Genomic DNA, 27,310 nt, shown 5'->3' with positions numbered 1-27,310 from the left:
TTCCTCTCTGATGTGTTTTGAGACTGCCCACATCTCTCTAGATGGTGTTGGTTGGATATTCCTGCAGCTTTGAGGGTTTCTGGGGGCACGACAGGGCTCCCTGTGCTCCCCCTCCTTGTGGTGCAGAGCTGTTGTCCAGCTCTGGGTTGTGCCAATGCAGATGCAAAATCCCTCTGTGTTTTCTGTGTTACTGGTGCCTTTTAGCCATTTGAATGCATTTCCCAGGGCAAGCATTAGTCCATGTTTGAAGTGTTAGCCAGTGTGTTAATCCATCTTAGAAGCCTGTTGGAATTCACGTTGTCATGGTCAGTAAGTTGTCATTGGATTCATTCCCAGTGTGTGCCTGATCGGTTGTTTGTTCCCTAAAGATATTTATGAACTGACATCAAGATTTTGCTTTAAGAAAAAAAGGCCAAAACAAAACAACAGCAACTCAATGAAACAGAACCAAACTGTTTCCCAATAGCATTAAAACCCACTCATCCAACTCTCTCTGTCCCACCTCTGCATTGGTTGGGACCAGCTGCCGAGGGGATAAGGACCTGGCCCAAAGCCCTCTGCAAAGTGCACAATGCTGACGTTGGCTTCAGTGGGCTTGGTCAAGGTTATACTGCTCTTGGAAATCCCAAACTTAGCATGCAGCCAGACATACAGGGGCACCCTTTGACATGAGGTTGAGAGCATCCAGCACATTCTCATGCACGGGGCTCTATGCTCTCTCAGCTTCACCCTAAAACTCCAATTGCTGTTTATGCACAGGCAACCTGATCATCAACTGGGAGGTGAGCCCTGATGGCCTCAGCTCTTTGCTTGTTTTTTACCAAGCAAGTGGTGAATGTCTTTTTGAATCTGATTTGGATGTGTTCAACTGAAATCTTTCAAAGTATTTGTTCCCTAATTTAAAAAGGGGATAACTGTATGTTCTGGCTGCCGCTTCCATCTCTCACTGCCCATCTACCCTTTCTACCCACTTCTCCAAGCCAGCTGGCATGCACCAGCAGCTGCAGCCTGAGCCCAATGCTGTGGTGTTGGCTGCTGCATGCAGCTGAGCTGCACGCTGTGGTTGGGAACTGGGTAGGGGGACACAGCATCCCCTCTGCCAGAGGTGATCTGCAGTCACTGCTGCCTTAGCACCTTTTCTGCTCAACACTGGGTTGCGTGTTCCTCCTAGCAGGAGCCCCATGACTTGAGCTCACGTCTTTTCCCAAGGCACCTTTGCAAAGAGGGGCTGTTTGGTGGGGAAAATTAGTAGCCATGACTTGGAGGAGCATGTATGTGCTCAGAGCATCACTCAGAGCACCACAGGAGAGCTGGTTTCTCTCTGCTGGGGAAAATAGGGTGGGCTCTGAGAGCATCTCAGCTTGGATATTGAAATTCAAAATGTGGTAAAGCAAATCTGCAATGTACATCCAGCTCCTCTATGAAAAACAAAACCAATATAAAACGAACAAACAAAACAACGGCAATAAAAACCCCCAAATCTCTCTGTTATCACTCAAGAGAACAGAATATTATTCTCTGTTATGTTCGCATATTTGCACTAAAAAAAACAGTTACTGAAATGCCACATTTCAGTAGACATTGGAGCTCCTTGGAGTCATCCTTCTGGCCCAAGGAGCCCCTGGCTGAAGCCACTGAGGGCTGTAGATTCCTCTCTGAAGATCTCTCAGAACCCTCCCATGTTTTCCTTGCTCCGTGGTGCCCAGTTTGCTTTGGGAGCGAGGTGCCAGCAGCCTGTCTCCTGAGTGGCAGTGGTGCGAGGAGCAGGGAGTGAGCTCAGCCCACACTGGCGCTCACCCCCAGCGCCTGCTCCCAGAGCGCACTTGGTTCATGTGCTAATTTTCTTTGTTCTGTTTCTTTTCTCCCTCCCTCCATTTATTTATTTATTTTCCTTTCTCTTATCCCTTTGGTTTTCTTTGGTGAAAACTCTTGAAAAAGCACGCAAACGCAAACGTACGGTGCCTCCAGGTATGACGTGCATGTGACTCCGAACCGTGTGTCATGTCACTCCTTGTTCTTCGTTTGGGACTGTAACATGTAAAAGCCTTTAACTAAAAACCAACCCCAGAAAGCTCTGAAGATCAGTTTTTATTTCAAAGGAATGAACAAAAGCCCAAACCAGACCGCCCATCCCGCTGCCTGCCAACTAACTCCATGTGCCTCCATATGTGTTTTAGCTATTGGTTTGCACAAGTGTTGGGAAACTGTCCGCCAAAAGGATGATTTAAGGAAGGGGAGAGAGTGTGCTTGATAAGCTTGCTTTATTAACGATGATTTCTTGATGGTCTTACCAACCTCCTCTAAATCATACAACTCTTAACAAGAATACCTCTCCATTCATGCTTCCATTTCTCCTCTCCCACCACTCATGTGCTGCCCTTTCCCCATCCCTCTTTTCCCATCCATCAGTGTATCTGTTATCTCAGTGCTGTAGGAGCTGTGCCCCCTGGGTATCACTGAGCCCGCTGCCTTTGCTGGTGTGAACGGCGTTGGTGGCACTATGGGATACATCAGTGGTAGTGCAGAATAAAATTGCAGCAGTAGCTGTGCCTGTTTTTTAAGGATAATGGGATATCAAATGCAGTGTGCTAAGACAAAGTGATCGCTCAGGATTTCCTCCAGTAATTCAGTGTGATGCTTGGAAAAGGAGTGTCCCATCTCAGCAGGGTAATTATGTTTTGGGGTTTTTTTTCCCTTCTGTAACTGACTTGGTGCCAAACAGTTATTAGTCCCAGTTGTTCCTTTTGAGAGCCGACCTTTCAGTCCAATCAAACAGATGTCTATGTGACTGGGGTGAATTTTATTACCAACAATATTATCTCAGGTTCTGCAGAAGAGAGCAGGCTTTCAGATGATGGGTATGTTTTATATGAGGTGGGTACCTGAAGGGGCAGTAAAGTCAGTATTTGAAGATGTGGAATTAATGGCTTACATTTGGAGACTGTGGGCCCAGCTCCGTTCTTAGAGCAGTTTAAATCCTCACTCGGTGCATTAACACAGATGTGATTTAGTGTTCGATTTGCAAACCTGGTTCCAGCTATCACAGATGCAAGTTTTGCTGCCTTACTAAATCACACTTAGCACTTTGTGTGGTTAATTTACAGCAAATTGCATCTGTGATTGGAAGCGTGTGATTGAGTGCACATTAGTGTTGTGCGGGGCAGCAGCCTGCTTTAAGAACTGGGCATTTTTCTACTGCTGGATGTGAAATAAGAACAAGATGCTTCCACTCCAGCTCTTATCATATTTCATAAGTCTCATAAATATTCCCTGTTATGAGGAATGACTTAAACTTGCGGCAAAGTCCGTGGTGAGCGTGATAACCAGCTCCTTGTAGAACTCCAGCACAGCATGGAGACTCATTTTAGTCGTCATCACGGTATTCATCTCCTCATCACCCCCTCCCTCATTGTTCATACTTGGGCTGTTCAAACAAATCATCACCATCTGTGTGTATGTGTGTGTGTGCTCCTGTGCTCTGTTGTGTGATGCTGCCCTCCCTCCTCGTGCTGTGGGGTTTCAGTGATATCCTGGCTGGAGGCATGATGTCCCCACTGTCCCCAGATGCTTGAATGTTATCTGTGCTACCAGGGAAAGCAATTGGACCTTCCCTTTGGCTTGGGGAATGGAGTTGGTATGGTGTTTCTATATGTGGTCCTGGGAGGTGATGGGTTGCAGCTGGGTGTTCTGGTGGTGGTACAGGCTGTGTGTGCTCCTGGGGTGTGCAGACCTCATCCAGTTCCCCTTCACCAAGACACACTTCCTTTGTTAACCAAGTGACATGAGGACCTGGAGGAGAGAGAGAAAAGCACACAGAGCCCTGAGGCAGCAGGCTTCCCTTTGAGGTTCAGGTGAAGTGTTGCAATGCAGAGCAGTTTTGCAGGCTGCTTTTGTAAGGGCAGGTTGGGCTGAACAGTCAGTTCAGATCACATTTGGGGTCTATATGGGGCTGAGTAGATGCCCATTTTTATTAACCTTCTTTTCAGCACATCATTCTTTTCTCCACCACATGTGCACCGTGCCCACACCTACTGCAGCAGCAGTGAATCCCTGTGGTTGCTTATGTCAGCATCTCTGCTGACCCACTAGGTTGTCACCTTCAGCTCTGTGCAGACTATGGGCTGATGCAAGGGGGAGCGGTCCTCCTGAGACCATGAATCTTTCCATTTAGTGAACAGGGACCCAAAATCCTTCCATGCAATGAGCTCATGAAGTCTTCAGCTTTGTGACTTGCATCAGAACCTGATCCTGGCTGGAGAAATTGGGGTTGTTGCCTTGTGGAGCTCTTTGAAGAGGAGACCTCCATAAAGGAGGAGGAGTTGGACTCTCTGATCCTTATGAGTCCCTTCCAACTTGGCATATTCTATGATTCTAAAGAATAGTTGTGTGCTCAGCATTAAGTGCTGAATACACTTTTTATTTCTCAATACACTTTGTGCTTGATTTTATGTACCTCCTTCTCCTGTCTTGGCATCAATCTGCAAATGCTGTGGTGGGTTTGCATGGAGGTGACAGCCCAGCACTTGCACACTGCTCCAGTGCACCAAGGTCAGCCTCCTCCTGACACTTCAAATGAGGAAGATCATTAATTCATCTGCTCAGGATGTGCTCTCCTCTGGTTGGAAGTGAGCAGAGCTGCACTGCAGAGCAGAGCCAAATTTTTCAGCCCTATTTTTACTCTTTCCTCCCTCCTTAAGACTGAAACATCTTTTGATTGCCTCAGTTTTGTGAACGCTGAGGCTGTTCTGCTGATCAGCCATGTTTTTGAGTATGGGATTTGTGCATGCAGAGGAAGGGCTCTTCCAGTTGATCTTCGTTTCTGGTAGAGGGAAACTGTGAACCTATTGTTCTCTTAATGGCTTAAAATCTGTCAACAGCCCTATTCCTTCCCCTTTCATTCCAGTCCTCAGCTGCAGTTTGGGGTAGTTTGAGCAGATTCTGCTTCTATCAAAGCCCCTCTGGCTCCTTTCCCAGTATGTATGAATAGAGACCCCTCCTGGAGCTGTACCTCTATGAGCTATGGCCCCATTCTTGTTTGCACCCTGTAGCACAGCCCTTCAGCAATATGTGCTGGTGGCCCAGAACAGAGTTTACAGCAAGCTATGGGGTAAGCCTGAGAAAGAAAGGAAAGCCTTGGTTCCTGTCTGATCCAGAAGGCCATCATACAGGGCTATGCCTCTTCTGGGGGCAAAATCATCTGCAGGCAGTAGGGAACCTGGGAATCTCCTCCCAGCAATGCTCTGCCTTTCTTACCTCATTGCCTCCTGCACCCTGCAGGCTGCACCCTGTATACATCTCACACATCCTGAGAGCTGCAGAGCTGAGTTTCCCCATTTGTCTTCAACACAGGAGCATCTCTCCACCTGACACCCAGCAAACCTCCTGCCACAACACCCCTGTGCTGCCCAGAGATGCTGCCAGGCTCTGATGGTCAGGAGTGCAGTGAAACAAACAATTTCTCTCTCTCTTGCTGTCCCAATCTTTTCCCACCACCCTGCTATAAGTCATTTTGGGAGCAGCAGGTGACCCCCCCCTCCTGCCCCAGCTGTCCCCATTGCAGTCAGTGGCACTGAGCTAAGGTGAAAGGAGGGGACAACAGGCAAAGCTTCCAGGAGAGGAGGCTTTGGGGTCAGCTCTGCCCGAATGTTAACACTCTTTTTCTCTCCCTGTAGACTCATCCCACCTTTGAACCAGCTGGAGCTCCTGAGGAACCTGAAGAGCAAGTCGGGACTAACATTCAGGTCAGCAGCAGAGTTAGGAGAGCTTGGAAAGCTCATACTTTACTGCATATTTTTCTTGTTTCTTTTTTTTCTTCCCCCCATTCCTGCCTTTTGCGTGTCAGCAACCTTGAAGATGTGAGAGGTGTTGGCAGCCGATCCTTACGGGTTGCTCAGCGATCTCCTTCTCGCCCCTCTTCCATGCTGCCCATGCATTTCTTCAGCCTAATTTGTCTCTGGAGTAATGTTACAGCACTTGGCTGAAAACGCAAAGTGGTACTTTCAGAGGGTCAGCTCAAGGTGGTGTTCCTGGTTTGCCTCTGACCTTCCTGTTCCTCACCGCCCCTAGAGGATGCTCAGGCCCACGATGTGCTAATTCATTCCCTACCCTCCATCTTTCCCTGAGAGCAGGCAGGATTTAGTGGTGAGAAAAAGCAAAAGGATGCTCCCTTGGTCTCTTCCCCCTGATTGAGGCACCATGTCCCAGATTCCCATAGCTCCATAAACAGGTTACAAAAATCACAGTTCCTGCTGAGCACAGTACATGGCAGTGGTGGGCCAGACTCGCAGCGTTGCTCTGAGCATCCTGCTGTATGGAAACCATCTTGCTCAGCATGATACTGCTTATCCTCTGGGTGAGGCTATCAGTCAGCCAGAAGCACCACCTCACACCTGCTAAATTTGTTCTGGTGAGATAGCAATGATAGCAGTGATCACCCCAGAAGGTCAGGCATCCTGCAGCTTCAGTCTGTGCTCATGAGGGGACATTTCATTTATTTCAAGCAAGACAGGCCACCCTGTTGTGTGATGGGGCAGTGCAGAGCCCTGGGGACAGAGAGGAGATGCTGAGCTGGTGAGTGGTGGATTGGACAGCACCTATCTGGGCTGTGACCCTGCAGAGCACAGGGGTCTGGAGACCCATGGGTGGGTCAGACTGCAGATTGAGTGTGAGTGTGTGAGGCTGGGGTTGGGCTGAGCACAGAGCAGGGGCCTGAAGGTGTTTTTTTAGTCTCTTCAACCCAGTTTGCCTGCCCCAACCCTCAACAGCCAGCTGGTGCCTGGTGCCAGTGGATGCAGACCTTTACACTGCTGACATTCACTGTCTGCTCACTCTCTTCTGGAGCTGCATGAGTGAGGTTGTTCTTTCAGCCTGGTGTGAAGAAGGTGTGAATAGCTGAAGGCAGGACAAAGTTTTTCCTCATTGCTGCAGGGAAGTGCCACCAAGTTGTTGGTCAGTAAAAGGGAGACTTCTTTAGTGTGCCCATAGGTTGGCTTGTGATGTTATGCCTGTGCTTTTGCAGGTGTTCACCTCACTTTGTCCTCAAGGTCCGTGGTTTTTTCAGTGCAGCCAAGCGCTTTGGGATCTCAGTGGGAAACTGTATGCAATAACCGTGGTCCCCACTCCATCCACAGAGCCTTTGCCAATGGCAGAAAGGATGGCTGAGGTGGAGGACCTGGGGCAGAGGTCTGTATCCCATCCCAGTCTTTTCCCACTGTCCAGGAGGGAAAGGCAGGTACCCCAGGCTCACAGGAGATACGTCAATCCTTCCCTATGTGCAGAAATCACTCGGGGAGGTGCATTTCCAAAGGAGGGAGCTGCTCTCTGAGTGCACTGAAGTCCTCCTATGCTCACCCACATCACACGGCCCTGGGGTGTCTGAGTCATGCATAGGCACAAGGATGGGTTGGGAGCAGGTCTTCAACCCTGTGCGTTCTATGTGTCTTCTCTGAGGTTGTGTGAGTCTCCAGTGATCTCCTGTCCAGGACAGAAACTCCAGGAATTAATGACTCCTTTCCCTCTCTTCTGTCCACAACTTCCACTTAGTTGTACTGTTTGGTATTGTCTTTTCGTTATGTTTTAACAGTGAAGCAGCAACATCTGTTGCCACCTGACACCATGCTAATGTACTATTGCTTCTGTTTAAAGGAAAGAGCAGCAGCCCGAACCATCGCCAAGGTCTGTATCACTGCCAACACTCCATCCCCATGCATTACCCGTAGATCTCTGTGTGTGTGTGTGTATGTGTGTGTACCATGTTGTGGCACCATCGAGGGAAGCATCCTAGGTATTAACGTGCTTTTTCTGTGCTGTGGCAGTCCAATGTATCTATGTGTAATGCTGGACCTTAAATCATCTCTTCCTTGCAGTCTGCCTGGGTGGCTATGAGGATAGTGAGGCTGGGTAGGGCAGAGGGACAGAGGTGGGTAGGGCTGTAGACCTTAATTTGGGGTGACAGCAGGGCTTTGGTTGACGCTGCTTTTTTTTCCTTTCGTTGCTGGAGTTGTAGCTGGAATGGTGTAAGAGGGGTTTGAGGTATGCCAATGGTGGTTGTTGCTTTGTCTGTGCCACCACCATCCAACATGGAGGTGAGTTTGAGCACAAAGCCATCGCCATGTCACCAAGGTGGCATCTCCCAGGCATGGGAGGGCTCTCTGGCATGACACTGAGCTGCATGGCAGAAACAGCCCAGCCCTGCCTCGCCCTCTGAGTGATGCCCAGTCCCTGCCCTGCTTCCCTTCGCGTGCAGAGCGTGCTCCGCTGGGTGCCCTCTGGACATGGTGAGCACCTTCCAAGGCCAGCCAAAAATCCGACCTGATGAGAAATTTCTATCACTTCGTATGTCCCAGGGAAGACAGTGGGGCTGGTGTTTGGGATGCTTTGGGGAGACTTTTTGTCCTTCTCCAACTACTGAATTCTGGGAGTTTTTCCCTTAGTTCTTACAGTGGTAATTTTGGGACTGAATCTCCACATTTATTTCTTTATTTTCTGAAGGAGCAGGATGCAAAACTGATGATCTGTGGAGATCATCTGCTTGGCTTTCAGGTCTTCCATCCCGTATCTCAAAACTTAGCTTAAATATTGGGGAATGCATTTGAGTAGTATGACTAGAGCCTGGCATTTTGCAGATGGAACTTTCTGCTCTGCCTTTTAGCTTATCAGAGGCCAGAAACTAATTTTCTCCTAGCACAAAATCCAACCAAAGATGATGTCTGTGCAGATACAGTGCCAACTAAAGGAAGGAAATTTCATCCTTCCTTCCTTTATCCCCCCCCCTGCTTCTCTTTTTTGTTTTCTGACTTTCATTTGAGCTTTTTTCCTTGCAAGCAGAACCTCCACAGCACTCCATCCACTCCCTGCCAAATAAATCAAATCACCAAGATCATGTTTCAACGAGCCAGAAGTTCTCTTTTTTTTCCTATTCAGGGTCCCAGTTGGTGCAGTGAGGACAAAGGCAGCCTCCATTCAACTTGATTAAAGCAGGGAGCAGATCAAGGCTTGAAATTTGGCCACCTGCCCTTGGTATTGGGGACTGCATTGTCACAAGAAATCCCTGCTCAACCCCTACAGCTCCATAGCTGGAGAACTGTGAGGACCACTGTCCTTCATATGGTCCCAGGTACTGGTTTTCCTTCTGCAGGCATCTCTGTCCTCTTGCAGCCCTCTCACCAATTAGCACAATAAGTTAAATGATAGAGTATTTCTTCACAGTGGTTGAAGGTTTTTTTCTTGTTCAATTTCTTCAATGCTTTCTTAACCTTATGTCACAGAAGGAAGTGAACGTGTCTTTTCACTGTCCTTATTGAAAGTATTTCTTACTATACGTGGTTCCTTCATCAGGGTCATTTCCGAATGTTGTTTTCTTGTTCCCATGCCCAGTGCAGTGTGTTATTGCTCTTCCATGGAAGATGCTAAACCTTGAGCATCAAACCTAAAGCTGAGGATCTATGGCTGCCATATATGTGACAGTGGAGGACTTTGCATATTGCTCAGTTCAGTTGCCAGGGCAGAATCAAAGCTCTTTCCATCTCTGTTCTATTAGGACAATACCAATTCTAACTGCTCCCCCTTTTCCTTCTGATAACGTCTCAGACCTCAGGAAGGCATTTTGCATAGAAGTACCTGTATTCAGGGGACCCCAAATTAGCTATTTCCCAAATAAAAATCTCTGGGGCTTTCACAGTGACATCCCAAATCTCCCACCTGCTTTGATTTCCAGCAGTCCCACTAATTCTTGGTGTGTCATCCTGTCCTTACAGGAGTAATTTCAGCTCCTCTGCCATTCCACCCAATGGTGTATCTCCAACTCTGCTTTGTCATGACTTTGAAAACTCCCTGGCTAAGTCACTTCTAGCAGACCCCAGCACTGATCTGTTACTGCTTTGGCAAGTGAAGCATTTTCCCCTTTCCATTTCCATTGAAGTAACAAAGTGTCCAACCTCCCATCTGGACACAGCTGGATCTTCTTCCTATTGCAGCTCTTTGTAGGAGTGGCTGATTTCCTATATCCATAACCAGTAGAGTACCAGGACATCCTTACTTACAGCAAGTAGCACAGAAATGGCTTTTCTGCTGTGTTGCATCTTCCAGCATTTGAAATCGGAGTGGAGATGCTGACCCAGCTTGTGGGAATGTGCTGTGCAGGGCTGGCCAGCCCATGGGGTCTCACAGTTTTGCCCTTTGCTCCCCAGTGCTGCTGTGGCTGTGCTGATTTCTGTTGAGATGGCACTGGGAGAGTGGCAGCCTGAGCTGGAGGGGGGTGAGGGGATGTGAACAGGTTAGTGAGGTGGGGACTTGGGGTCGCCTGGAATGATTCTGGTGGCCTTTGGTTGGATCTTGGTACACAGTGGGATAGTCATCAGGGAGACAGGTTATGATCTTTCTCTGTCATCTCTGTTTTGTTCTCCACCATGAGCTTTTCTGCGTCCATCTCTGAGCACAGGGCAGCCAAGTGCTGACCTGCTGCAGGGGACAGGAGCTCAGCTCCCATGGCACAGAGCTGGGCTTCCAGGAACAGAACGGATGCTGACCTTTTGCTACATGCCATGGGCCCCTTTGCCCTTTTTATTTTCCTCCCTTTTAAATACAAAACAAAACTGCTTACGGAGCCTCCTCCATTGAGAGTTGCTTCAGGCTCCGCACCAATGGCACCTCTGAGTCTGCAGGGTCTGGGTCACAAATCCAAGCCCTCCAGTGCTATGCAAGGAGGAATTTGATTACTCCTTTGATAGTCAGGTTGAAAATTCACTGTTGATTTTGTCATCTGACTGTAACGTTCAAAAGGCAGATGGGTGGTTAGTCAGGGCTGCAGAGGCTTTTGTGAAAGAGGTGTGCTCCAGATGGTTTGGGTACACATCTGAAAGCATCTATGACCGGATTTGTTGGGCAAGAAACTCAAGATGAATGAACGGGATGGTCATTTATAATCTGTTGATATTAGAGAAAAAGAAACAGAAGGATTCCAGGGAGCTGAGAAGCTGAAAGTCAGATTACTTTGTCCAGCATGAGTTAAGTTCTGTAGGCAATGAGAGGAACCTCTTTCAAAGGCTGTCCTCAGTGGTTGTTTGTCCCCAGCCCCAATGAACTCAGCAAGATCTTGGCCATCGTATTGAGTGAACGCTGCACTGGACCACTCTGTAATGTGTATGTATATCTGTGCGTATATCTCTCTATATCAATGTATGTATGTGTCTGTCTGAGATGCACACTACATCCATAGCTCTGCTTAGGGCTATGGTTCAGGCTTTAGGACGCACTAGAGGATGCTTTTGGTTGACTCAGGGGACCCCTGCTCTTGCCAACCTGGGGTTGCTGACTTTAACCCATTAAAGTGGCGTCAGTAACTCATGCTGGGACCGACAGTAATCTGGAAATAATCAGTTGCCTTTCAGGGAGCAGATTATTTGCACAGAAGGGACCGCATCTTTCCATAGGGACCCCGAGGCTCTGCATGCTCAGCGCCCCACAGCCGTGCCGCGATGCTCAGCCCCTGGTGGCACCACCACTCTATGGGGACATGGTGACTCATTGCGAGCTCCTGGGGTATCCTGGGATCCTATTGTGGGATCCTATTGTGGGATCCTATTGTGGGATTCTATTGTGAACCCTTAGCAAGGAGAGGGCTGAGCTCGCGCGGGATGTGGGAGGAATTCCAGCACGTCCCTTCTGTGCCCACTGCTGAGCTCAAGGCTGATGTGAGTGTGGGGCTTCGTGCCCTTCCCTCCCTCAGCCTGCCCATGAGCTCAGCCAGGGCGTCAGCTTTGGCTGTGTGCAGGGCCACCTCGTCACCCTGCCGCAGACAGAGGGCTGCTCCATGGCATGAATATCCCCACAGCGGTGGGGGGGAATCAGTGGGCAGCACTGGGATGGGTCCACGGAGCCAGGAGTTCCCCAGAAGTGATAAGGGACATCCAAGAAGTGGGGTAAAACACAGTGCTGAGTGCTGATGTTCGGATGCTTTCCGATAAGGGACTGCACCGCCCTGTGTTTTAATCTGTGTCCTTTTTTTAATGCCAGGCTTAACCTTATACTATTAGCTGTATGAGAAGTGCAAATAATTCACAGACTAATTAGTGCTCTTGGTGATACATATATATAAAAGAAACAAATGTATTCAAACCTTTCAGATGTTGTTGGGGAGAATCAGTTAAATTTTTGGCTCTCCAAACTTTAGATAATCAAAATATGGTATTTTTTTAAAAGCCTATTTAGGGGAAGAAGAGAGTGCTTTTTGTTTCCAATGCACTTGAAAAAGATCTCCCTGCAGGATTCATTCAATTGCAGATGAACCGTTGCCACCAATCCAATGCAGAGTGTGTCATCTGATAATGGCATTTATTGACCACAGCAAGACATATTTCAGAAATGCCCTTGATTTTTTTAATTCAATGCTCAAGCGTAACAATCCTGTCATGGACCTGGCCCTCACATCACCTGTCTTTAAACCCAGAGTCAGTAATCAAAAGTTTCCTGTCTGGCATTTGCTTCTAGGTCTAATTTTTACTCTCCCCTCATTTCCAGTAAAAGCAAACCGTGCAGGGAGTCACTATGCGGATGCTGCTCAGGAAACTCTAGGTACCACGGGAAATGCGTCGCACGGAACTAATCAAAAGCTGCACGGCTCATTCTCCCTCTACCCTGCTACCACCCGTTCTGATCACTTCTCTGCTTAATAGAGGTACTAGATGAGTAAAATAAGGTGGAGGAGCCTCCCCGTTGCTCAGAAATCAGAGGCTTCCTTGTCTGCTTAATGTGCAGAACAAAAAGAGATGAGGATGGGGAATTTGGTCAGGGCTAGCAAGCCAGTGGCTGCTCAGCAATGAAGGAGGCCAGGAACTGAAGTTTAATAAGAACAACAACAAAATTAATTAAAAAAAAAAAGCTGAGACCCCTTCCTCCCTATCGCTTCATCCCTCTGCAGGGTCCAGAGAATCCTTGCAAATTACATTGCACTGAACAGCAATATGAAGTTAGTAGCATGAGAAATACCAGCTTCCCACCTTCAGCTGATCAGCGATCCTTTGGCTCTCTGAATACTGCAAATTGACCTTGCCTAGTTATGTGGCCTTTGGAAGCCATGGCTTGCCTATCTAGCACCTCTACTATGCAGCTAGAGGACTAATCTCAGCCTGTCCCACGGGATGAAGGAATACGGGTTCTCCTTAGTGTTGACGTTGGCCTTGTGAATGGTTCTGTTTCTAGATCCAATGGGGAACAGACAGCTAGAGCAGAGCGTTCGGTACAAGCAGTGATTTCATCGTTTCCATCCAGTTGACTATTGCTAGGTGGCTTCAGAGAATTCCCAATGAGCATCCCTTAGTGCACCCGTCTGATGGCCATGAGGGCACGCAGATATCTGTATTATATTCCTTATGTATAAATAGATCTACTTTCACACCTGCACTGGAGGAGTCTCTCTCCCTGCCCCAGACACTGCATTTGGCAGCAAACGTGCACCTTCTCGAGTTTCCAATGCCCAGAGTTTGCATGCTTTGAATGCTGGCAGGGGAACCCCCTCAGCTCTTCCCCCCCCCCAGGCCAGGCAGGTGGAAGCCCAGGAGTGGCACTGAGTGATGCAGCATGTTTGTGGAACTGGATTTTTGCATGCTATTTTTTGGAGTCCGTTTTAATTCTCAAAATCACCAGTCTCTGTCTCCTTCAGAAAGCCAACAAACTACAGTTAAAGCAAAACCAAACCAAACCAAATACATGTATCTCTGATTTTCTCCATTAATTGTTCCAACTTGTATCTTTTCCTTCCTTGGTGGTTTGTTATTTTCTTTTCCTTGCTGGCTTTTCTTCTTGCTTGTCAGACTAAAGGCTACGTGAGACACATGCCTGAGCCTTGCGTGTGCCAGGAGCTCAGAAGTAGAATGGTAAATCCCATCTCTGAATGGGTAATGAAGAGTCAGGGGGCATGGTTTAGTTTCATGATAGCAGTTCCTGGGTAAATATCCTGCATCTCTGAGTTAGCCTCACTACGTGTTTGGTTGGTACTTCAGCACTCCTTGAAGCTTATCCTTGAAAAGACTGGTTTCAATATTGGGTGATCATCAGATGCACCAGCAGGCAAAGGTTTGCTTAATAGTCCAGCTGGAAAAGGTCCCCTACCTTCCATACTGCTTGCATTTGCCAGGTAAGGTTGCTTTATCCTTGGAGGATGAACCATAATGCAGGGTCTGCCTCCAGAGAAAGGCTCCTTCCATTGCTCGGTGCTCAGGTTGGTTTTGGCAGTGGTTATAACAAGCAGCAATATTTGTAATGCTGTCTTCTCACCTGTATCCAATTCTGTTTTCTGGAAAATCAGCCACTCTGATCTTCATGTCTTCCTTGCTTGTCTATCTAGGCATGAATTTTGAATTGATAAAGCCAGTGTATGTTTTTCCTCCATTTTCTACTGGATTCTTTCCTGCTGTGGTCTTCATTTCATCTCCCCCATCTTGAGTTCTGTGAGGGAAAGGGAGGATGAAACAAATTATTACCTCAGGATCTTCTCAATCCATTGGACACCCTGCAGAGGGGGGTTACAGACTGTGCTTCTTCCAGTCCCAAAGGAGTCTTGAATTGTGGAGTAGCCACAAGGACATCTTTACTGCCTGCATCCAGCCTGAGTATAGAGTTATGCACTCTGTGCTGTAGTAAGATTATAAGTTAGGTCTGGAGAGATGTAAAAATAATTCTTGTGTCTGGATTGCTCAGCTCTGGGGCTGCACATTGCTAGAGGCAGGTGTCAGCACTTGGGTGCATCTGGGGCTGAGTGCTAAGGAGCCTTAACCTGGGATACATAGAACAAAATAACAGTAAACAGTGATGCAGTCATGGGACACTCAACGTAGGTAAAGTGATAGACTCAGAAGCTGGGACATTGCAATGTGCTGAACCTGTGATTTCGGTCAATAAATGCACTGATGGGAAGAGAAGGAATCTGCAGAATTCTTGGCTGGACTGCGGGTCTGGTGCAGTGTTTCTGAAAGTCTTATATAAGAAGTAATCAGCCGGGTTCAAAGATGCAATCTAGCTGTTTTGTTCTGCTCCTGAAATGCAAAGCAGCTGAGCTGGCAAATTGCTGGAAGGCACAGGAGATGTGCAGTTTGGCTTTTGCCAGCGTTCAGCATCGGTTTGGGAAAAAACCCTTCCTGTTTTAGAAATAGAGGGGTGACAGTACAGTAGATGCTGCAGAATACCAAAGACTGAGGTTAATGGCATGTGGCTGGAGCTGATGTCCCTTTGTGGTGGTTTCAGCCTTCCCAGCTGTCATTTCAGTGACCTCCTGCAACCCAAGTCTAACACTGTGGTTTCGTATGAGGAAGAGAAGATGGATTAAATCCTGTTTTTGACAGGACAAGAGGGAATGGCCTCAAGTTGTGCCGGAGGATGTTTAAATTGGATTTTAGGAAGAATTTCTTCTCAGAAAGAGTGGTCTGACGTTGGCACAGTTTGCCCAGGGAGTGGCAGAGTCACCGTCCTTGGAGGCTTCTAAGGAAGCCCTCCCTCTCCATTCCCCCTGGAACAAGTAGTGTTGTGTGTTCACACTGCTCTTAACCATCATCCCTGCAATCTCTGGTTCATTTTGTGTAGGGCTGGATTCCTGCTTCCCCATGTTCGTGTCACAGTGGTTACTAAACTGAAGCTATTTTCCATCTGCCTGAATTCCACCTGAATAGCAGCACTTCTCTGGGACACTCTGTCACTGTGCATGACTTTCTGGTTGAAGATCATGATCTTGGGCTGGCTGACAGCTCCCAGCTCTCTGTGTTGGGTGTGTTTCTCCTGGGCTCTTTCCCATTGCTGTGCAGGGACTGTGCTTGCATGCAGATTGCAGGGGTTGTTCCCAGTCACAGAACTGCATGGCAGAAGGAGGACTTCAGTAAATCATTCATGTTGTTTCATGGGTATAGAAGAGGAGCCCCAAAGCAAAGGCTCCGCTTGGCTCCATGAGGTGCTTTGAGTGCTGAATGTTGGTGCTTTGCTGACTCATTTGTGCAAACCTTCTTTTAAAAAGGACCACGTAGTTTAAAGCACTGATACTTCTGAAACACAGTAGATCCGAGGAATGTTCTTCTGTAAAATCAATCACAATACAGGAACAAAAATCCAACTGGCCTTTTTAGGATCAAATAGCGTTTCAATCTGACTTCTCTTGCACCAAACACAGAATTGCCTTTTGACGTTTGGCTGTGTGCAATGATATCAGTAGCGTCAGGGATTGAGGCTTACAAACAGAAAGGTGTTGGGGTATACACTTGCTCTGCTCTGATTTTCAGCTGCACTGAGCATCTGTGGTCCTCTGGCTTTCAGATTCATTTTGCAGGTGGGCTGCATGCTGGACATGAATTCCCCTGTGCCTCTCTATGCAGTTTCCCTGAATTAAAAATGAATCGTTAATTGGGTTAATTCTCCCTTTTCTACTTGAAACTTGATGTGAACATGTTTTATTTGCATCTCTTGACCTGAGATTGCAGCCCCATCCTTCACAGGGCACTGCTGCCATAGCACCTTTCTGCCCAGGTCTGAGTTCCATGTCTCATAATCTGAAGTGACCTTGTAAAAACAGCCCCTTTTTATTCAACAAATTTGCTCCCTGTATGTCGTCTTGAAGTCACATCTTCTTCCTTTCCTGACAAAGCCACTTGTCTCGTGCTGCAGCTGGGGAGGGAGCTGGGGTTTGCTTTGCTTCAAACATCAGCAGCCAAGTTCTGTTTTAAGAACCTCTGGTTAAAGGAACTTGTGCTGGGCGTGAAGGAAAAGTAGGGCTGTTTGCTTCTGAGTTTCAAAGTGCTGCTGCGGAGAGACAGGAGAAAGAAAGACCTTTGGTTGGTGCCCTGGGAACCCAGTGTGGAAATCAAAATTCCAGCAGCGTTCTGCCTGCAAATGGAGGCTGTGTGTTTGCAGCACAGTAAGTGGCTGCTGCAATGGTACAGAGTATTGGCAAAGCTATCCTTGGTTTTATTCAATTTTGCACTGCCTCTTTATGAAATATGAGCTCCATGCACAAATTCCTTGCACTGGTTGTCCGACCTCTATTTGTATACTTGAATAAGCAATTGCTATTCAGAGAATAATAGATCATCCCAAACTGTTTGCAGTTTGGCTCCCCTGAGGCCGTTTCTAAGCCTTTTCATAAGGATTCACCCTCGCTTTGTGGTTTGAAGTTTTGGTGTGAGAATTTTGTCCTCTTCATTTGGATGGAAGCTTTTAACTACCCATCTCAGAATGTGTAAAATAATGAAAGCTGGCTCAGCAAACTGCTTCTCGGTGAGATCATCTCTTCTTCCAGAGTGATCTTTTTGCTTTGATAACAGAATGGGACTCTGATAGAAAAACAGGAGTTAAGTGCCGTATTTTGAGGTCGTATGTTTTCCTGGTGTTGGTGCCCATAGCAAACCTGCAGCTAGATGGTAGTTAGATTGTAGATTGAATCTTCATAGGATGTGAAGGAGTTGCATGTTTCAGTATTCAAATATGGGACTGGACCAAGATGAACTCTTCATAAGATATAGAAGGGCCACCTTCTGTTTTAGGAGGGGGAAAAACAGAGTCTAGTGAAGGAGGAGGGGCAGGTCTGAGCACCAGGAATGGAGTGTTTCCAAGTGAAGTTAAACACTGATGGCCAAGGCTTTTTGCTTGGTATTCTCTTCTTGGATGTAGGGCTTTGGAAGGTAGTAGTGAAAGAAGCTTTCTCACTCGTGATCGGAGCCGATCAGTGATTTAAGGACTCATGACCTCATCGTTAATGTCATTCTGTCCCGCCAGCCCTGGCATCCCACAAGGGGCTTCTGTTTAAGTCCACATTATTTTTTCTCTCTTAAAAATCATTCCCATTTCACTCATTATGGCGGAAACATTTCTATAACGCTTTACTAAACAAACAAACAAACAAAAAAGCGATAATGAAATGAAATAAATATATACTTTTTTAAAAAGCCAACAGCAAAACTACATCTCACTGCTGCTTGGAAGTGCTCTTGGTTTCTAATGGCTGGTGGGGAAGGACTGCGTGGTTTCCAGAATGACTCCTCCTGCTGTCTCCTTTTTGTCTTTGTTTCAACGTGTTTCTCTGAACAGTCAGAAGGTCAGTTTGAAAGATCGTGTCTTCTCCAGTCCCCGCGGTGCTGGCACCAAAGGGAAAGGCTCTCCACAGGCTCAGGGCATCCGGAGGTCCCCCAGCGCTGACCAGAGCATTGAGGACAGCCCCAGCAAGGTGCCCAAGAGCTGGAGCTTCGGAGACCGCAGCAGAGCCCGGCAGGCTTTTCGCATCAAGGGAGCTGCATCGCGGCAGAACTCTGAAGGTATGGCCTCGGGGTGCTCTGTGGGAACCCAAAACCCCATCCCTCTCCCTCACCACCCTAAGTTAAGCAATCCTATTAAGCAGATCTATTTGGTGGCGAACAGAGTTAAGTCCAGCTGGTGACCTGACGCTAGTGGTGTTCCCCAGGGGTTGTTTTTGGGGCCACCTATGTTTAATCTGTATTGATGATTTGAATGAGGGGATTGAGTGTACCCTTAGTAGATTTGCAGATGGAACTGAGTTGGGAGGAAGTGTTGATCTGCACAAGTGTAGGAAGGCTCTACAGAGGGATCCAGACAGACTGGATCAATGGGCTGAGAGAACTGGGATGGAGCAGAGGAGGCTCAGGGGGACCTCACTGCTCCCTACAGTGACTGAAAGGAAGTTGGGGTTCAGCCTCTTCTCCCAGGTAACAGCAAGAGAATGAGAGGTGATGGACTTGAGTTGCACCAAGGGAGGGCCAGGTTGGGTATTTGTGGTGGAAATGGATCAACAGTTGGACTTGATTTTAGTGGTCTTTTCCCTGCCTGACCTGGCTGGAGAATGCTAACACACTGCTCTCTATTCCTGCTTTTCCCAACACAGAAGCAAGCCTGCCTGGAGAAGACATTCCCGATGAGAACAAAAGCTGCAACTGTGAGTTTGTGACGGAAGATTTAACGCCAGGACTGAAAGTCAGCATTAGGGCAGTGTGGTAAGAGAGGGGGAAGGGGAAAGTGGTTTGGGAAAAAAAGGTGATAGAATAAAATGAAATACAAAGTCCAAGCAAATGCTGAGATGCCTGTGTTGCAGGCTGCTTTTCCCCTGGGTGGCCTGCCCTCCTTCACAGAAAATTCTGCCAGAAAGGGAATTTTTGCTGATGGAAGTTAAAAATGCAGAAACAGGAAAATCCCCTGCAGGGATACATCCAAGCAATCGCTCTCACTTGCTCTAAGATTTAATGCTGACATTTATAAAAGCAGTGTGGAGCGGAGACGTGCCCAGCTGATAGTCCGGAGGTCATCGTTGTCCCCTGGTGCTCACAGGACTTCAGTTGCAAGCCCCCATCAGCCTCTTCCCCACTCCTATTGCCATGTTGGGCACAGGGTGCAGATTTGCTCCAGTCCCCTTCCAGCTCCCTGTGGGTTTTAGCTGCCACCAGGTGAGTCAAGGACTTTATTTTTCCTTCCCTCTCTTGCAGCATTATGCGATTTCTTGTCTCCAAACGCAAGTTTAAGGAGAGCCTTCGGCCCTACGATGTGATGGATGTCATCGAGCAGTACTCAGCTGGCCACCTGGACATGCTCTCCCGGATTAAAAACCTCCAGTCCAGGCAAGAGACCCTTCTGCTTGCTTCACTTTCCCCCTGCTTTTTGTTCATCACACAGATGTTGCCATGAGAGACACTTTCCCCTGCAGCTACACTTTAATCTTTTATCTCCTTAAGAGAAAGGTCAGAGGAAGCATTGCTGCATGTAGCTGGGACCCATGGGGATGATCAGGACAGGGAGCACACATAGAGCAAGCACTGGGATTATGCCATTAAATCTGCCTCCTGCCCACCTCAGGACAGCTCTGACAGCTCTCAGCTAGATTTCTCTCATTCCCCTGTGCACAAAACCTGTGACATCTGCAGCTCACCTCCCTGCAGGTTTTTCTTTAGGGGTTTCATCCATTTGCACCTTCCATGGTCCCTGTGTCCCATGTCAGTGGTCAGACCCCCAGCCCTGGCAGCTCTCTTGGCTCAGCAGAAGTGATCACAGCTCTGTTGAGCATAAGGGCACCCAGAGCAGGAGGCAGGGTTTGGCCTTGGGCTGTCTGTGGTCAAAATCATTTACCGTTTATTTTAACACTTGGATAATGAAAGCATTTCCTTTGTTGACTGCAGCAGCCCAGCTTCTGCTGAAAGCCACTTGGAGAAATTTTCCTTTAATTTCCAGTCCTTTTTGGTCATGAAAACCTGTAAGAAAAAAGAAAAGAAATGGTTTTAGGTAGGCATGCAGGAATAGAATAGGAAACTTGTCTTATGTAAAAGGGGAATCTCTCTCATCCTAATCTCTCAAAGACCCTTTAACTGCTATTTTTGATGCTCAGGCAGTGGAGCTAACTTTCTCAGTGCTGTTGCATGCTGTGCATTTCCCGTTTCCAGTTCTGCTGCCAGAAGTTAAGTTCTCCCTTCCAATGAAAACTAAAATACCCCAGAGAATTTCCTCTCTCTGAGCCTCTCACCCCCACTCAGTACAAATTCAGTGATTATGAATTTGAGATGTGCAGCTGAATCTGGAGGGGGAAGAGGAGGAGGAAGTGATTGATATTTCCCAATCTGAATAAGCTGGAGCATGAAACCTTGGGGCTGCCTCTGCAGTTGGGGGTGAGCCAGGATGGGATTGGCATCTCTGCTGGCTCCAGGTGGGACACCTGAGTGCTCAGCCCCCAGAGCAGTGCCAACTGTTCCCACCAGTCCTATTGGTGTTCCCCAATATTCTGCTAAGACAAAGTTAGTTGGTTGGTTGTTTTTAGGGAGTTTGAGGTAAGGAACTGAAGCTTTTAAAGATGAAACTGAATTGTGCCCTTAACTACACCAGTGGGACAGTGAGACTGAAGTTCTTAGGGCTGCCATCCACCCCACTGCAGGGAAGTCAGGAGGACCAGAATCTGCTTTAAAGCCACATGTGAAGTACCTGGTTTTGGGATCTAGGACTGATGAGTAGCTTCACTGGTGTCCCTGTCCCCACCAACTAGGTCAGTGATGGTGATGGCAGCAGAGAGCCCCATAGGACACCAGGAGATGCCCTATCTATGACCTGTCCAGTCCAACTGGAAGGGACACCCTGTAGCTGGGGCATGTACCTGGGTGACCATGGCCAATGCTGGGACATGAGCTGGAGCTGGGAGTGCAGTGTGCCCATAGGTGGAGCCCAGCGAGGCTGTCCTGGGGTGGCTTGGAAGAGAACTTTTATCTTTGTTCTCCTGTCCCGCAGAGTGCTGTGCTCTCCTGCCTGCTCAGCTCTATGGGTCTGGCTGTGTCGTCCCACAGCCAGGGCTGGGGATTAAAGCACATTCAGGCACTTCTCTGGGGGGTTTACCTGCACTTTCCTCTTTAATCACGAATGTTGCTGTCACTGTGTCGTGTCTGTAATGTGCTCTTTTCAATGTTGTGTTCACACTGTCTTGTGTCTCATCCCTTGCCAACCACGGATGTCCCCCATTCATTGAGTTCCACAGTCCCACAGTGTATCTCACCGACTCCAACAGCTCGTGTATTTCTGAGCTAGCTGAGGGTGCATCCTCTGGCAGTATAACTGAAAGGAGAATGAATGTGTGTTGTTTCATGTCCAACCGTCTCGATGGAATAGTGCTGCAAATATATTCCAGAGGGTAAAGCATGTTGTCTGTTAAGTCTGGGGTGGGTGGGGGTGTGGGGGGTGTTCTCCTAAACAGCAGCGGTGCCAAAATCTCCAAATCTTACCCCAAGGTGGGTAAGGTTCACCAGCAACCAAATGGTAGGAGAGAAACTTCTGTTTCTAGCGGAATATATTTTCAATTTCTCTCTCTTTCTGTCGTTCTGTTTTTCAGTTGTTTCTTTCTGCAACTTCCTGACCAACTTTTCTCTGTGTGTTGCTTCATTATGCATTTTGCTGGTGTCTTTTCTCTTATTTACTTTGCCAGGATAGATATGATTGTGGGTCCCCCGCCCCCTTCAACTCCCCGGCATAAGAAGTATCCAACCAAAGGACCCATGTATTCTTCCAAAGAATCTCCCCAATACTCGCCTAGGTTAGGATTCACCAAAATGCCGCTTTCTCTGGATTTTTCATTTGCTTAATGTCAAACCCCTTTCATTCCAGTTATATGACGGCATTTATCACTTAGCAGCTTGTTAAATCGTGGCTCAGGAGGGCTTGTTACTTTGGGTATGATCTGATTTACTTGCAGTAATGAGCTTTCACACTAGGCAAGCCAAAGGAATATTAAAAAAACGGATATTCCTTCCATTATTTGTAACCATCAGTTTCTTCGGCTAGACTATTGTCAGTCTTCTCCCAGTACAAGAAAGACAGGGAGCTGTTAGAGAGGATCCAGAGAAGGACCACAAAGTTAATCAGGGGGCTGGAGCACCTTCCCTATGAGGACAGGCTGAGGGAGTTGGGCTTGTTCAGCCTGGAGAAGAGAAGGCTGCGGGGTGACCTCATTGCAGCCTTCCAGTACCTAAAGGGAGCCTATAAACAGGCAGGGCATCAACTCTTTACAAGTAGATAATGGCAGAATGAGGGGAAATGGTTTTGAGATGAAGGAAGGAAGATTTAGGTTGGATATCAGAGGGAAGTTCTTAACCAAGAAAGTGGTGAGGTGCTGGAATGGGCTGCCCAGAGGGGTTGTGGATGCCCCATCCCTGGAGGTGTTCAAGGCCAGGTTGGATGGGACCCTGAGCAGCCTGGTCTAGTACTAGATATGGATGAGAGTCTTTGAAAATGAATTCAGTCTTTTATCTGGACCAACGTTTTGATATGAAATAGGGATTCCACTGCATTTTGCTCCATTTACTTTGTAGATGCAATCAGCCTTCAACGGCTGGGCAAGATTTCCACATGGAAATGAGTGCCCTGCACATAGGATGGGCACTAGGGAGGGAGGCCCAAACTCTGGGTCAGGCTTAGCTGTTGTGATGCTCTTCCTTTTTTAGCCCATCCCTGTTTTAGCCAAGTGTTGCCCATGCAGAGAATTGGGATTAATTCCCCCCCAGTATCTGATTTAACATAGACCTGTTCTGAAATAGTTGCAACCTCAGCTGGAATTCGTAGGCAACAGATATTGGTCAAAATACATCTAGAGCAAACTTGATTGACAAGTGGGGAGGTAAGGAGCAGTCACGTGACATGGATGAAGGGGGTTTGGCTTCAATGCCTGGATTGTGTTTAAAATAAGTACATAAATAGATAAAAACAGATAAAGAAAACAGGAAGTAATTGAATATATATTCCCAAACACTTCATTTTTTATCTCATTTGAGCCGTTTGACTTTTTGATGTCTGCTTCTGGCCCGAGGGTGACATATTACACCTCTTTGCATGTACTGTCAGCATGGAGCATAATGAAGCATGAGAAAACCTGCACTGTGGCTGATGCAAGAATTTACATTTTTTTTTCCTATCATGAGAAAGAAGGAAAGATATCAAAGTTCACTTCAAAGAGCAACTACCCTTCTCTCCCCTTCCCAAACTGAGACCCAGCAGAGCGTGTCACATGCAGCAGATGGCACAGCTTGTCATGCATCGCTAGAAATCTTGGAATCCTCTTCTGCAGTGAAAAGAAGAGTGTGGGTCTGCCTCCTCTAAAGCCCCAGCTGGGGGCTTTCCTCCACACATGTCTTCAGCACAGCCAAGATAATGTTGGGAGTGCACAAGGCTGCCCATGAGATGTAGTGCAGAAGGGCGATTTGGCATCTCTGGGAAGATTCATGGTCCCTTGTCATGCCATAAGAATATACGCTGTTCCTCACCGCTTGCAAGGGTGAAATGTATCTGTTCTTCATCTTTTGAGCTTTGTTGCCCAGTTTGGATTAGACAGACTCTTAGGGTGGCTAAACGGGCCACCTGCCCTTTGCTGATGGTTGTGTGTTTGCAGTGCTCAGGCAAGATTGCACCTTTGGGTTCTCAAGAGGAAATTCCTCTTTTATCTTCTATCAGACAAGGCAGAAGGAAAGCTCCTTGTTTTGCTGAGGATAGGAGCACGCTCTCACCAGCTTTCTAGCTTCTGCCATGAGGAGCAAAGGGATGAGAAATCTTGAGCCTGGTTTCTCCTACCCATATGCCAAGAGAAGGGCTTGCTTCACCTTCTGCGCTGAAGCCAGTGTCCCACAGCTGCCAGCACCCTAAGGTCTGTGAGACCAAGGTGGCATCAGGCTCTGGTTTCTCAGAGCTGCAGAAGATGTAAAGGTTGGATCGTGGCATAGCTGGGAAGGGAATGATCCTGATAGGAGTTCTGCCAGGCTCTGCTATCAAGGGCATATTGGCAAGGGCTTCTGAATGCCTTATGGATGAGCTCTTTGAAGCTCTGCTTATAAGTCACAGCAGGTCTATAGGAAGTTGTTTCCCACCTGATGGTGGTGGAAGAAGTCAGTGCTTCTCTGTGTGCGGTGGTTGATCACTCCATCTGTGAAGTACAGCCAACCTGTGCTTCCCGTGGGTCCTGTGAGGCTCACTTACTGAATAGCTTTTCTTTTAAAGGCATGGAAGAAAGCAGAAGTCCTTCCTCAAATTCTGCAAGGTTAGAAATAAGGTTGCAAGAGACTCTCTATTCTATTACAACATACAGTAACATGGCCATGTTTTGTTTTTCTCTCTGTTACCATCCTGACTCCCTGCTCTTCTCCACAATTGTTGAAGGACATCCCATTTTCACTAGTGCACACATTTAGGTGTTAGCATTGTGCTAGATATGGCAGAGTACCCTGATTTTTCTTGGCCTTCCCCACTATTTAGTAGCAATTAGGCTTTGAGCCTCTTAAAATGCATGTTCATTGCTTTACTAGTTTACTTGCTTGTGCATACAGGAGAGGAGTTCGTACAGTGGCTGTACTACGCCTTGACTTGTGATTCCAAACCAAGGTAGCCCGAGGTATCTGATTTAATACCTCTTTGCTTACATGGTAGCAACATTGTCTTAGGATTTCTTGTGCTGTATGTCATGTCAGTAATTGCATCCCTTGTGGGGAGTTCCTGTACATGTCAATAATTTGCTTCTCCCATTACAAGAGAGAAATAAGGCATGCATATTCCTCACACTTGTAATTATAGCACTTGGTGCTCCTTGTACTCCTGTGCTTATGTTGCTAAGCAAAGGATCAAATATGACTTTAAAAACTGAATGGTATTTTGTCGCATCCTTGCCCAAATGAAGTATGTTCTGGGATCAAAGATAAACTCCAAAACAATGGTTGGCTTATACTTTCTGTCTTTGGTGTGATGTGTTCGCCCACTTCATCCCTTTGAGCCAGATCTTCTGGTGCTGCAAACTGCTGTCACTTTGTTATAACCCAAGGGAGCTGCATTGGTCTATACCCACTGATATCTGTCCCTTTATGTCAACAGCTAACATACATGCTAAGTCCCTGTCACGTGTGAAGAAAACAGATGGCTCTTGTGTTGGAAATAGCCTCACGTCTCATTCCTTTCCTTGTTTTTTTTTATGTTTGTTCATTTTCCCCTGTCTGTCTGTGTTCAGCTCCTTCCTTTTCCTCCTCCTGGTGCATGGACCCATGGCCCACACAGCAGAACTGCGTAAGAAGCATTTTGAGTTTTCCGCTCAAGATACCTCAACTTGATTTCAGTCAGATTAATTAACCCTTCTTTTCCCTTGCCACCCTTACGTTCGGTGCATTATGCAAGAGTAAAGTTTGCCTGGCGTAGAATTGGGTTATGAACCAGGCTGCCATTAAGAACCTGTTCCAAAACTGGGTTGCTTCCCCTGGCTTTGGAGGGATCAAATAATCAACTTCCAGTTTCCAAACTGGCTTTGCTGTCCTCTTTCCTGAGGTGTTTATGAACCCAGTTATTTTCAGACTGGGAAGGAGGAAGTGCAAATGTAATGTGTGTAAATAACTTGTCGCCAAACAACGTGCCCAGTAGCTTTACCTGCACATACTGCAAGAATGTCCTCTGATGTTAACAGCTCGGAGCCTTGCTAATAGAAAACGTCTAATGACACAGGTGAGAGCTGCAGCAGCACTGAGATGGAGGCATTTTGGTGTTGTTTGGTGAGTTATGACCAAATTCCCCTAAAACAGCACTACAGCTGTTGGTTTGGATCTGAGGGCAAAGGGGCTCATTTTCATGGGCATGAGAATTGCACGTCTACATTTGCATGAAGGAGAGGAGACTGCTGCAAAGACTGAAAAAAAATCCCACCAACATATGCTAGACAGAAAACTTGATCTTCCCCCAAAATAATACAGCCTCAGTGCAAATAAAAAGCTAATTGATTTGGAAGAAAGCCAGTTGCAGCAATTCTTTGCAGTGGGTAAATTTACTGTGCATAATGTGCCAGATTTTATCTGTATAAACAGAAACGGATAATTTCAAACTCTGCTAATACTGCTCTGAATTTTGCATCTGAATTAACACTTCAGTGCCACTGCGTGTCTGTGAGTAATTTGGAGTGCTAGCGGGGAGAGAGGCTGCTGCTTTATCCCCCAGAGGCGCGATGAGCAAAGCCCCCTCCCCTGCTGCCTCCAACTGACTCCAATCCTTTTCCGGGGGTGGGGGGATTTTCTGATCCTGGTAGAGTTGACCAGATCGTTGGGCGAGGATCCTCCATGACTGACAAAGATCGGACCAAAGGCCCAGCTGAGGGGGAGCTGCCTGAAGACCCCAGCATGATGGGCAGGCTTGGGAAAGTTGAAAAACAGGTATGTTGGAGTGTGAGGGTTTCCTGTCTGTGGGTATTACCTACATTGTGGGGTTGTTTGGGGTTGGGTTTGTTGGTTGGTTGGTTTTGTTCCAATTGTATATAATCATTTGGAGGCAAAACTGAGAGCAAACAGTATTTTGCAAAGGAAACCATGGGTTTTATGAAAGGGTATGAACAGATTTAGGCACTTGGAAGTCTGTTTCTTAGAGGCTTTCTGTTTCTTTTTGATGAGTCCACCAAAAGTCTATTTTTGAAGATGGCACTGTGCCACTCTGTTAGATGTGTTTCAAATGAGCCCATGAGCCTGGCTGCTGCTTGCTGAGCATGGAAATCCTCACAGAGAGTGAGACCCAGAAATCCTGCTGAGCACCTGAGCCCAGGCAAGTGCCAGATGCAGCAAAGAGTTGGAAGGATTCAAGAGTCCTCCAGCTCTCCTGGAATTTGGTGCATGTCAGAAGGATCGCAGGAGCTTAAGGAGACCTGCTAATGAGCAGGAGAATTAAAAGTTCTTTCAGAATATGACAAATATCTACCGAAATTTCCACCTTAGATTAGGTTTGTGTAGGCAGTGAAGTCGAAGCCCATATTTGTGCGTAGGTGGATTGGAAACTGCTCATCCTCAGGATGTAGTGCTGGATC

General features: G+C 47.2%; 1 protein-coding gene across 15 annotated transcripts in view; it reads left to right on the top strand.

Moving 5' to 3' along the window:
* KCNQ2 (potassium voltage-gated channel subfamily Q member 2) overlaps positions 1–27,310 on the top strand; it is a 59,633-nt gene that overhangs the window by 24,789 nt on the left and 7,534 nt on the right. The window contains exons 9-16 of one of the 15 annotated variants that reach the window (XM_015881650.2): positions 1,939–1,968; positions 5,673–5,741; positions 7,645–7,674; positions 12,517–12,570; positions 18,097–18,284; positions 18,869–18,977; positions 19,464–19,595; positions 26,546–26,669. In XM_015881650.2, coding sequence (XP_015737136.1) covers positions 1,939–1,968; positions 5,673–5,741; positions 7,645–7,674; positions 12,517–12,570; positions 18,097–18,284; positions 18,869–18,977; positions 19,464–19,595; positions 26,546–26,669 — 736 coding nt within the window. Of the gene's footprint in view, positions 1–1,938; positions 1,969–5,672; positions 5,742–7,644; positions 7,675–12,516; positions 12,571–18,060; positions 18,285–18,868; positions 18,978–19,463; positions 19,596–21,931; positions 22,040–26,545; positions 26,670–27,310 lie in introns of those variants that run through there. The other 14 variants (XM_015881647.2, XM_015881660.2, XM_015881659.2 and 11 more) reach the window with 14 other exon arrangements.

Source organism: Coturnix japonica, chromosome 20 (assembly GCF_001577835.2).
Source record: "Coturnix japonica isolate 7356 chromosome 20, Coturnix japonica 2.1, whole genome shotgun sequence".
In the NCBI taxonomy this organism is placed as follows: domain Eukaryota; kingdom Metazoa; phylum Chordata; class Aves; order Galliformes; family Phasianidae; genus Coturnix; species Coturnix japonica.
Note: the sequence above shows the minus strand (reverse complement) of the source record. Positions and strands in the feature narration are given on the sequence as shown.